Raw genomic sequence first — 12,590 nt, forward strand, 5'->3', positions numbered from 1 at the left:
ATGAAAGCTTTATATACAGTGCTTAACAAATTTATTGGACCACCTTTCATATTTGTCTCAGACCATCCAGCATCATGACATGCTTTAATGTGGACTCTTTCATTTTCAGTCAGCTCTCCATGTTTTACCATTTTGAACAGGAGTGAGGAATTTCAAACTGAATTCACCCAAATTTGAGCCAGCTCACTGGGCTTCTCTGAGGAGTCAGAAATTAATCAAGCATAATATTCAACCACTAAAACTCATATTTCTGTTCAGGAATGCAAGTAAATAACTATAATTTGACATATTAATCAAGAAATATTAATATGCTTTACTATTTTTTTCAGTTTTTTGGTAAATCAGTAAATTTGAAAATTCATGGGTAACAATAATAATTATATTTTAGCATAAAAAATATCCTTTGGGTTAAAGAGCTTCTACATATTGGTGTATTTACCATTGCAGAAACATCAAAAATGATTTTGTTAATTACCAGTGCTGTTAATTTAGGGCAACTGTGGCATAAACCTTACTTTGGTTAGGGTTAGGGTGGTCTAATACATTTGTTAAGCACTGTATAGGCTATATATGTTTCTTATGTAAAACTAAAGGTAATTTTAAGTTTTGAGAGTATCCTGCGATTTGTACATCCCTGCTTATTTCAGTGAGGCAATGCCAAGCCATAATTTACAATAGCATGGCATTATAATAAAAAAGTGCACTTACTTGACTCGCCTGCATGCAGTTCAGACCTGTTTTCCATTGAAAATGTATGGCAAATACACAGCAGAAGCCCTGCACTGTTGAACATCTACCAAGAATGGTATAAAAATACACTTTTACTACTTCAACAGTTAAAATCTTCAGTCCCCAAACACTTACAGGGTGCTGGTAGAAGAAATGATGATGTATCACAGTAGAAAAAGTGCTTCTGTCCCAACTTTTATGGAACATATTACAGGCATTAAATTCAGAACGTGTTTCTTTCCAAAAACCCAATAAAGTTTGAGTTTGAACATGAAATAATTTCTATGTGTCCCATTCGTTTTGGAATAAGGGTTTGTATATTTTCAGTGTATGACCTTAAGCCTCATACTTCTAGTAACTCTGTCAACATCTGCTCTTAAGATGAGTGAAATAATTCCTGAGTCTGAAATAATTTCATGAAAGATAAAACTAAGCATGACTCAGCAAATTATGAAACATACTTTATTAAAGAAATATGTACAATAATAAAAACAAATCAGTACGGTCTCTGAATAATTACCCAGGTCAAAACATTCATCACCTACAGAGTCGACTGTCAGCATGTGCGGCAGGATGTAAACGCTGTGATTGGTTTTTTATTCCCCACTCTATTGATCAAATGAAGCAAGCACAAGAAAAAAGTCACATTTTTGTACAGGGGATTAAATCCTCTCTCAGCAGCCCATATTTTAAGATCAAATGTACAGAAGCATGGATAACATGTACCTTTTAGAAGGTGAAGTGCAGTTTATGGAAATATACAGGTTGAGTCAAAGTAGCTTTAAACTTTGAGCACTGAAGAAGTCGTATATTTGTCAGAGTATGCAGCATTAACTGGCCAAGAGAGTAAACACAGCTGACGGAATCATTACAGATTTACATACATGTGAATGGTAGAAGCAGCTTTTTGGTTTGGACAGATATGAGTCTGAACAGCTGATCTTTCACCTTTTTTCTCCTCTTTGGAAACCAGAAAAGAACCGGAAAGATCAGCATCCAGAGCTTCATTTTCATCACTCTGCAGCTCAGCGTTTCTCACATTCAGGTGCCCACAGTAAGGCATATTTATCCAACAGGATACTTGTGTGCTTTTAGATTACTTCTCCACTTTGCCACATTTGTGTCTCATTTCTTCTTCGTCCACTAAATAGCACTCCCGTTCACTGCAGCGTACTTTAAAGGGTTAAGGTTGTTGTGGGATGATCTGGCACACTGTACTGAAGCGCCGACTTCAAACACTTCATGGATGGCTTTTCGGAAACAATGGAAATTATACTCTATGAGACCTGAAAAGGGAATAAAAGGCGCTTTTAAAGCATGTTTTCTACAAATATAAGCACCATTGTGGTGGCTAGTTACACAAAAACAGTGATTGGAATAACATGGAGAAAACCAGATTATACTTCTGTAAAAAGAATACTTGCTTCCTTCCTGATTTCTTATTTCTTTGCATATTTGTTAGACTTAAATATTTCAGATCTACAAACAAATCTTAATATTAGACAAAGATAACCTAAGTTAATGCTTTTTCTTCTTATTATATTTTTTTAATGCTTTTTTTAACTGATAATTTCATTTATGAAGGGGAAAAAACATCCAAACCTACCTGGCCCTATGTAAAAAAGTAATTGCCCCCTAAACCCAATAACTTGTTGTGCCATCCTTCGCAGCAATGTTTAGTTCTGTTTAAAGGATTCAGCAGATCTGGCAGTAATACGGTTAAAACTTAAACTCTGTTTGATGATCTGAAACTTCTAAGTGCGACAACTATGCAAAAAATCAGACCCCAGGAAGGGGGGAAATAGTTTTTCATGGCACTGTAGATAGAGAAAAACAAGCTACTATTAATAAACTCTGAATCTCACCTTTCCTCTCAAAGCTCTCCTCTCGGAGGATGCAGACCAGAGCGAGGAACTTTGTGACCTCCTTTAAATAAAGCACTGTTGTGTTGTTGAGTTTGATGATGGCCAGTGACTCCTTGTCGTAGGCACAGCCGCTACCGTCCTCCATCAGCCTGCAGAGAAGTAAGAAGGCCCCAGAGAGTCTACTTAGACTCTGCATAAAAAGCAAACAATCACTGCAAAGAATTTGCAAGGAACTGAATTCATATTACCCGTAAATGCAGGAGACATCAATGACGACGTCTATCATATCGCAGCAGATTTCATAGGACTGCATGTCCACAGGAGAGCTGTCTGTGGCGATGTAGATCTTGCTGACGACATCAAACAGGAAGGCTTTCTCGATTCCAGAATGCTGCAAAACATGAGAGATGATCACATATACGGTGAAAAAATCAATCTTTTTCTAAACATTATGAGCTGACTATGGAAGAATCAGTATATTCTGTTATGCTGTAGTAACATGCAAGACTTTTATTAATGATGACATGCTAGAGAGCAAAAGATATAGAGAAATCTTTAAAAAATGTGCACACAAAGTAAACACAAATCTAACATTCATGCTAAATAAACAAAGGCTACAGAAGCTACAGTTTCAGTCATGAAGTACTGGTTGCAGGTTTGAATCCTTATCTTTGTGCATTTTTGGTGCATGTTACCCCTCCCTCTCTACACCCATATTTCTTGTCTCTCTTCAGCTGTCCTGTCAAGTAAAAGAGAGAAGCCCCTAAAATAACTGTAAAAGAAAAAGCTGGATAAGCCCCACAAGAACAACACTTTTTTAAGGGAAAAAAGCTTACAGATATGAAAATGTTCAAAAGGTTTTCCAGCGTTGGTAACTGAGGAATAAGCTTCTGGACGACTTTACTGAAGGCCTCAAATATGGAGTGGTCGTAGATACTAGTCAGGTAGAAGCTGAGGGTGATAAGAAAGAGAAGAAAGTAAACAGAAATACATTTAAATAATAAAACATGACCATTAAATAAAGCATCTCACTGGACAGAAAATTAGTAGGGATGCAAGATGTTGGATTTTGCCAATCATATGATTTCCAAACCTATTTTAGCTGATAATAATGTTGATATATGAACACCTTTTTATTGTAAACAATATCAAGACTCTCCTGTAGTAAACCCGACCCATTCCTCTTATCTTGACGGTCCCCTAGAATCTGGACCAGCCCACCTGCTCCTGGGCACCTTGTATGCATTGAGCTGGATCAGGCCCTGGAAAGCGCACCAGGTGCCCGTAAAAGCACAGCTCTTCTCGTATCAAGCAGCCGACCCTTTCCATCCCCCTCTCTCCTGAGCATGTCAGCATTAGACACACAGTCTTGCCAATATACCCAAAAAGTGTGCCAAAAATGTACCAAAGAGAAGTCGTCACAAAAGAGTCCAGTCAGCACCTCTGGCCATCAGTTAACACCCAGAGTGCAAGAGTATAGTAAGACCTGAAGCACCAAGGACCAAAAGACTCTGACTTTCGCCCGCATGCCCAGACAAGTGGGACACCACTCTGTCTTGTTCCAGGAACCCATCACCTCATGTTCACCTGACTTGATCTCAGCCTTGCAGTCAAGGGGATCGATGGATTATGCCGCCAAGGCAGGTGAACTGCTCTACAACTTCCACCCTCTCACCATTCACAGACACAGATTCAACGGCAGCATCCCAAAATGCCTGGGTCTTTGTTTTGGCTCTGGAGACGAGCATTCCCAACATTTCAGCCTCCTCACTCAGCAGGTTAAGAGCCCCAACAAGGACATCTACCGTCTCTGCAAGCGTCACAGCATCATCAGCAAAGTCCAGATCAGTGATCTGGACATCGTAAAACGACACTCCACAGTTCACGGCCTCTGTTACCCACCCAAACTGTTAAATGCATGTAAGTAGTGATGTAAGAATAATTCTTTGCACATCATGCATCATACTTTTTTTTATATTTTATTTATTTCAGCTTCTTAATCCTGTGATTTAAAACTTGGAAAATGCATTGAAATTAGTTTCTTCATCCACCTTTATAGAATGTATGTAGTTACTGAGCAAAAAGATGCATACTGTCATTCAGGGCAGATCCTACATGTTCTCTGTAACTCCACACCTATTTTTCTTTAACATTTTTAAAACCATCCTCTAAATAAATAATTAAAAGATGGTGATTATAAAAGAAATCATGAGAGAAATTAAATCAACAGTCTGTATTGTATTAAGTTGTAGAACAGCTCCCCACCTTGTGGGACTAGAGTTTAAAGAAAAGAAACCATAACCTTGAGGAGCGATCTGCTAGGAAATCTTTTCTCAGTGACGAACAAACTGGTAAGACCTGACCTGTGCAGACATGTCAGACTCACCTGAGGTGAAGCTTCTCCAGTGCATTATCAGCCAGATCATCGTTGGCCCTCTGGTGAATGTCTCTTTGTGTCTCTATTTTGTGGTCGTCTGACAGACAGTCAACTTTGTGTATGAACACCTCAAAGTTAATGTCTGGATTCACTTTGTAAGCTCGAGAAACGGTGAGGTGTAACCGCTCAAGAGCTTCAACGTAGTCGTCCTAAAGACATAATCCACACCAGAAAAATAAGGTGAAATGTTAGTTCATCTCAACACAGGAAGCCTTTGAACCTACACTGTCACCTTTATTGTACCTGAGCGTCAATGACAAAGATCAGAGCTCCGGTTCCCTTGAAAATCATCTCGCTGTCGAACGTTGGGTCAGAGAAATCCACCTGGCCAGGAAAGTCCCAGATCTGGAAGTTGACAAAGGAGCTGCTGGAGATGTCGTCCTTGTAGATTTTGTTAGTGCTCTCCAGGAAAAGTGTCTCATTGGGGGACATCTTATGGAAAACAACCTGAAAAAGAGGCATAAGGGATTATTGTTTTAGCTTCTTCGATGATTTACAGTCTGCATTTTGTCTGTTAAGAGTTTAATGATGCCAGCATAAATTTAAAAACATGTAATTCAATTTTGGTTTACATTAAGTATGGTTTGTAAAGCTATTTTTGAGGCTTTAAGTGTGACTGGAATATGTGTTGTTTCTTTGAATTTCTAGAAGTTGCTTAAACTGGAAGCTTAACTTGATAATAATGTAGGACAGGCTTCTGCCTTTATCCTTTCAGCCACTACTCAATACATGACTACTGATGTTTGTGTAAAACGTTTGGACTTTGTGCAATGACTGCAAAAAAATTTTTTACTTTGTACAACTGCTACTTACTTGTTAAGAGCTCGACATCATAGTTAATCTTGATTAACACGATTAATCTTGATAGTCTAAAATATTTTCAAAAATTGGCCGGAAATGTGTTTTCTCTACATTACTGCATATACTGATATTATCCAGTTGCCATCTTGTTGAGCAATATTTTCTCAGTGTACATTGTTACTAGTCTTTATTTTTACAATAATTATTATTTTCATTGCAGTTATAAAATCCTGAATAGCCCCAATAGTTTTCTTTATTTACAATTTGTCCAACATATTTGGCATTTCTCTCCTTGTTAGCTGCCATGACATTACTTTTTCTCTCTATAGGGGTCTAAAAGCTCATATTATTTAAGTTACGGAGTCCCTCATTTTTATCAATACATTTTAGAAAAAAACTCTTTGTATTAGCGTTTAATGTCTACTAGCAACTAAACTAAAGCTTTCATAATTATGTAAATGTTAAATCAACACCCCTTAACCCCTTCGAGAAAATATGAAGCTGACAAATTTCAGAGAAATGGGATTAATTGCGGGATGTCTGATTGTGACCCACTAGGTGCTAGCAGCAGTGTTAGGTGTATTCATACAGATGTCCTGTGATTTAGAGAGAGTGTTTGATGTTCATTAGAAAGTGTTTTACCTTCTGAATAGATGACTTGCCACTCCGCCTCAGCCCCATCAGAAGGATCCTCGGTTTGTCAGCTGATGAGGAGATCTCCTCCATGTCTGGCACATCCACCCCATAACCAAAACTTTTAGGAAAAGACCCCACAACACCATAACTCCCCGTATATGTAGGCTCGTCAAACTGAATAGACATGCTGTATAACTTAACCTAGCCTTCTCTCTATTTGTTACACTCCTTTTAAACCCAGTCGATGCATTAACTTTTCAGATTACTGACTAAATAATCCGAACAGGAATGTTGTTGTCGATTAGTTTCGCAACAAGCTAGCATGGCAAGCTAATTTGCTAGCAGCTCAATAATGGTAATAATAATTAAAATGCTGCAAGCCCTTACGTATCCACTCGCGTTTAAAAAATAATTTACGAAAGCGTTTAATAAACGCTGTATCAGCAGAGAAATCGGTCAGACGGGAAAAACAAGGAACGATTTAGTAGAAAAAAGCCTTGTCACAAGTTAGACATTTCCGCCCCTTCAGCTGATAGCCCCGCCCCTTTGATCTGATTGGCTGCTGGCTTTAGACAGTCGCGTGACGAGGAAACCAACAAACACAAGCAGGAAGGACACTGTAACGGTAAGAAATCACTGTAAGCTGATCATTTTGGGCTAATTATGCGTAATTACTGGAAATGAATGTATGCTTTTGCAAATCATGGAGTGATTCCAACCTTTTCCACAGTATAAACATCCTATAGCTTATTTTAAAGCACAAGTCCGTGATTTATTGATGTAAACTTCCTTGGTCGTTTGTTAGCCTGGTCTGGCTAACTTCACTGAAAAGTACTCTTATCAGTTTTCAGTTCAGCAGTCTTCCTCATCCTCTGTGATGATGCACATATAGCAGCGTTGCAAATGACAAAATACTTTTGGCTTTGTTTGTGTTTTCCTATTTCTCACAGACTATTGTGCTGCAGCAGCTGCATGACTTAGCTGTTCTATAAACAAATGCTTTGCACTTCGACATGTTTTTTGTTTTCTTATTTATTCATTATCTAGACGAAAAGAGGTTAGAACATTTTCGATATCTCGACACTTTTTCAATATCGCATTTTTAAAACGACATAATCGTTGTTATATAATTAATGAATATTATCATAACCGTCCAAAACTTTGAAGGATACAAACCCCCGTCAGTTTTCAACCAGAAGCTCCTTCTTGCACAAGTATTTTGGCAACATTTCCATAAACAGTGCAGTTTGGGACGTAGCCTGGATTTTTGTTTTTGTTGTTGTTAATCATAAACTTATTTATTTATTTATTTTTTTTTTTTTTTAAAGGCTGGAAATTAAGCTTTTTGTACCGACCACTCTGGCCAGCCAATCACGTTTTTTTATGCTTATTTCCGACCCTGTTACCAGGGCATAAAATGGTTGTAAGAGCAAACTAGTCTTTAAAAAATTGTTTTTAACAAAACAACTAACCATATTTTAAAAAGGTAGTCTTTGTTGAAAGTGATAAATTCAGCTTAAATATGCTTGATTAATTTCTGCATTTAGAAAGATGTACAGAAAATTAACTGAAGGCTATATTTATCACAGTTAGTCCGTGATGGATTGTGGGATCTGCTCAGTCTTACTTTGAGTCTTGATTGCAGAAGAGTAATTGTGTTCTTTAAAACACAGAAAAACACACTTTGACCCTACTGTTTTTGTTTGTTTGTTTGCAGTAAAGACATTAAGTAAATAATTAACAAACTACATAGACTTTTAAATGACATTTAACTTAATCAGAGTCTACCAAGAGTACTTAATGTGGCAATAAGGGCTGTCAAACACTTACATTTTAAAATTGAGATTAATCTCCAAATCCTGTGGTTAATCACACCCTTTTTAAAATGCCACCATTTTGCATTTTTAAGCTGTTTTCATGTCATGTTGGATTTTTCCACTGTCCTAAAGAAAGGGTGATTGACTTCCTGTTTGTAGACCTACTTTTAGAGGTAGATGGAAGATTTAAACATGGACTCTTAAAAATGGACTTAACCACAGAAAAAGGAACTACTGTGACTGAAAATGAAAGAAAAGATCATTTAAAAGGTGTACATAACTTTAGACTTTTCCACTGAGTGGTCTGTGAGTTTTTTTTAAAGTAAATGACATATGAAGGAGCAGTGGTGAAGCTGACACACCTTAACCAATGTGTGCTTAAAGTTACATATTAGTGCACTAATTGTGGACCTTAATTAATCGCAATTATCTCGATTAATCTTGACAGCCCCAACAATAATACAGTATGTTCACTTTTCTTATTTTTCATATATTTTAACATGTTCAAATACACTTTAATATTAGTCATGATAATATTTGGAAAGGAGTTGTCAGATTTCACTGTCTGTATTTCAATCCTCTTCTTTGTTCCAGGGTCCACAATGACATCAGTCCTCTTGTGTTTCCTCCTGGCTGCTCCGCTGCTGCTTGTCTCTGGCAGCCCAGTTTACAAATCTGACAATGGGACTGTGCCACTGGTGCTGTGGCATGGGATGGGTGAGGGATTATACCACTCTTTATGATACTACACTGATAAAAAAAAAGTCATGTACCTGTGCAAAGATGTCTAAAATGGTGTTTAGCAGTCTAAGAATGAAAATACAGCCAGCTGAAGTAGAAGACACTTCATTTTGTCTCAGTAGTTTAATAAATGAACATAAATGTTTATATTCTCTTTAGGCGACAGCTGCTGTAACCCGCTCAGCATGGGAGCGATAAAGAAGATGATTGAGCAGGACATCCCTGGTATCTACGTGCTCTCACTGATGATTGGAGGAAATGTCATTGAGGTATTTTTACGCAAAAAATACTAAAATACGAACAAAATTCTTAGCCAAACCACTTTTGAAAAATGTTAACTTAATACGAAAAACAGCAGACACTCACTTCCTTTAACTGTTTTTATAATTTTCATTCGTTTTGTAACATAAAACGATAGAGCCCTTTTATTTTATTTACACAATGTTGTTATAAAATGTCACTGTTTAGCTAAAAATAGGTCAGTAACTTAAAATTTGACCAGTAAATTCAGTGTTAAATATTTCTGTAAAGGTCCATTCATGCAATTCCTATGCTCAGTAGAGAAAAATGTGATGACATTTTCTTTGGCACACAAGATTTTCAGTAAGTAAGAGCTGGGCAGTATCTTATTTTTATCACTGTTTAACCCTCGCAGCATTTATGACAAAGCACTTGCCGGTGAGCAGAACATGTGCCTCTTCACACCTTTCTCTAAATATTTTAGAAATGCTTCCATTACTGAGACTAAAAGTACAATAAGGACACTTGACTTTTATTACAGGGGTGTTGGCTGTGATTTATAAGTGCTGCATTAACAGAGTTACATCAGGACAGAGGATCAAATTAACATGTTGTCCCTGCTGCCAGAAACAGACACACACACACTTCACAGCAGATTTTCATGTCTGTAACTGAAGGCAGAAGCACTGGCAGGAATTATCGGCCCCATAAAAAAAAAAGAAACCACAGTAAGCCGGGTGAACGCTGTGTGATTTAAAGTCGACTCTGTAACAGTCGGATGGATAGCCAGCTCACACGGAATCATTTCCGACACATGATCAGTGCTCACAGTGCAAAGGAAAATCCCTCCCATTATTCACATAAAATATTCAGCTCTTATGCTGCTTTCCATTTACTTTGGAAGTTGGACGTCGGAGCTGGGGATGACATCACATTTGAGTTCAATACGTTCCATGTGTAACATATACGACTTTGTAAGGCAGGGTACTGAAGTTGCTCCGACTTTCTGAGTTGTTATTCCGAGTTCAGGGCACATTTTTGATGGTGTATTCTTGGAATCTCCATTAGATCCGATTCATTCATAAATAATGCATCATTACTGTCAGCTGGAGCTCTGCAGATATTTTTCTGCTCATTCATATCTTTTATTATAAGAGGGATGGCACATCTTATAGTGATGCCTGCTGTTGTCATTACGATTTATGACGCTGGCTAGGATGAAAAATGTCTCAAAGTTGGGGGTTTTCCTGGTGGTAAGCGTAAGCTGTCCTACAACCATAATAGCAAACACGCCAGAAATCCATGTTACCAGCCCGTTCAGGAGCAGCTGATCGGGCTGTGGTCGGCCATCATGTAACTCTGTACACTGCACAACAAAAGCCACACTATCAGGCTGAAGGTCGGCCTCTCTGCTAAGTATGCCACTTAATTTTATATTTGTATGTCTAAATCTTCTCGAAACGCTAACTTCGCAAGGCTTAAAGCCCCACCACCATGGCTCGAACCAACGCTGCACAACTGAATTTGAAATATATATTTTATTTTTTATATATTCAGATTTATGTTTAGAAAGTTATTTCTTAGGTATTGATTTTTCATTCTGGTTTTTGGGCAACCTTTTGCTATTTCTTTGCAAAAAATTACCCACATGCTGTCCACCTGTGCATCACCGTTCAGCAACAAGATATTGAGAGGTGATTTTTTTTTGGTCCCATCCAAACTTGAATGTTTCTTTATTTACATAAAAACAAGAAAATACCATCATTTTATTGGTTAAGATTTAGGAAAGCAATTTTTCTATGGTGGTACTCAATAATTTGGTGTGGAAAAAATATCATGTTTTTAGGATCCCTGCCAAACATTAGCCTGAGAATCGTCCTAACTTTACTCCCCTGCAGCCCTGATTAAAGGGATAGTGTGACTATTTTGAAATATCCTGGGGTACAGCATTGTTGTATTATCACCTGAATCATAGTTTAAATATATGAAAATAGGAATGAAATATGACACATGTAGCCAAGAATATCAGAAGTGAACCAAATAATCACAAGATAAATAATTAAAACACTAAAGAAGGACATAAAAGAAAATTAGTTCAGTAATATTTCTCAGTGGGTGCTATAATGATGAGAATAGGTCTAAAAATAGAAACTCTACCAGAGAGTGTGAACTGAAAACTAACAGTGAAATAGAAGTGTTGTCCTCTGTTGAGTGAAGTGATGTAGCTTTGATTGATACATCCACATGACTTGTAAGGATTCCTATTCAGTGACATTTGCAGCCCTAGTGGCCGAGGTTACATCAGAAAAATGGCTCCTTTACAACTTCACTATGTCGTTTCTCAGCGTTAATATTCATAACAAGCCGGCGTGGATTCTGCTGCTTTACTGCTTTGATGTGTCGTAACACCGTGACGCCGCACGCTGCTAGTTTTCTCCTCTTTAATGCGTCTGTCACGCTCTGAACTTTTCATGTCTCTCCTCTTGCAGGACACAGAAAATGGGTTTTTCAAGGACGTTAATGAGCAGGTGTCCATGGTGTGCAACCAGCTGGCCAAGGACCCTGAGTTGAAGGGAGGATATAACGCTATGGGCTTCTCCCAGGGGGCTCAGTTTCTGTACGTAACCACTGTTCTGGACACTGTACGCCTTTGTTATGAGACTGTAAAAGAAATTGGATGATTTCTGTGTTGGTATAGTTTCCCTTCTTGCCTGATTCTCCTCCGGAGTGAATGGAAAAATAAAAATCATTTCTGTTTGAGGATAGTGAAGGTGAAGTCCTGAGCTTCATTCTCAGGTTACAGTTTGTGTTCGGGCGTGTTTTATGTTCAAAGTTATTCACCTCCTGACAAGAACGAGGAGGCTAGCTTTGATTCTGTCTGGTTCCTCTTTTCCCAGGCGAGCGGTGGCTCAGCGCTGTCCCTCTCCTCCAATGAAAACCCTGATCTCTGTCGGAGGCCAGCACCAAGGTAAGAGTGGTTTGAGAAAGCAGAATATCAGCTCTGCTCACTTCCCTTTGTAAAGATGACTGAGTGCATCTATTAACTCCTAAGAGACAAATACACAGCACAATAGACAGCAGTAGAGGTAGCATTGGAGTTGCTGTTAGCAAATTGTTTAAATATAATCTTATTATTTATAAACATTAAATCAGTGCAAAAAAATCTGAATAACATAAAGTGACCAGATAAAAATGAAGAACACTTTTATTAATCTGATTTTTTTTAATCTAACAATGCAGAATTAATAAACTCATAATTAACAGTTATAGTCTCCTTTAAATTTTGGTTTAATCTGTGTGTGCGTAAACTCCTAAATCACTTCT

At 37.8% G+C, this 12,590-nt stretch overlaps 2 protein-coding genes across 4 annotated transcripts in view; one reads left to right on the plus strand and one right to left on the minus strand.

Moving 5' to 3' along the window:
• Positions 1-12,590, plus strand: part of ppt1 (palmitoyl-protein thioesterase 1 (ceroid-lipofuscinosis, neuronal 1, infantile)) — a 56,537-nt gene that overhangs the window by 40,226 nt on the left and 3,721 nt on the right. The window contains exons 1-5 of one of the 3 annotated variants that reach the window (XM_041808997.1): positions 6,977-7,093; positions 8,880-9,002; positions 9,186-9,295; positions 11,756-11,883; positions 12,164-12,234. In XM_041808997.1, the coding sequence (XP_041664931.1) occupies positions 8,888-9,002; positions 9,186-9,295; positions 11,756-11,883; positions 12,164-12,234 (424 nt within the window). In that variant the 5' untranslated portion in view covers positions 6,977-7,093; positions 8,880-8,887. Of the gene's footprint in view, positions 1-6,976; positions 7,107-8,879; positions 9,003-9,185; positions 9,296-11,755; positions 11,884-12,163; positions 12,235-12,590 lie in introns of those variants that run through there. The other 2 variants (XM_041808999.1, XM_041808998.1) reach the window with 2 other exon arrangements.
• rragcb (Ras-related GTP binding Cb) lies at positions 1,176-6,654 on the minus strand. Its single transcript, XM_041808996.1, has 7 exons — positions 6,475-6,654; positions 5,275-5,478; positions 4,981-5,180; positions 3,431-3,545; positions 2,843-2,985; positions 2,595-2,743; positions 1,176-2,015 (listed from the first exon to the last, which is right to left on the minus strand). The coding sequence occupies exons 1-7, from the start codon at positions 6,652-6,654 to the stop codon at positions 1,873-1,875; spliced, it is 1,134 nt and encodes a 377-aa protein (XP_041664930.1). The 3' UTR covers positions 1,176-1,872.

Source organism: Cheilinus undulatus, linkage group 16 (genome assembly GCF_018320785.1).
Source record: "Cheilinus undulatus linkage group 16, ASM1832078v1, whole genome shotgun sequence".
NCBI classification, from domain to species: Eukaryota; Metazoa; Chordata; class Actinopteri; order Labriformes; family Labridae; genus Cheilinus; species Cheilinus undulatus.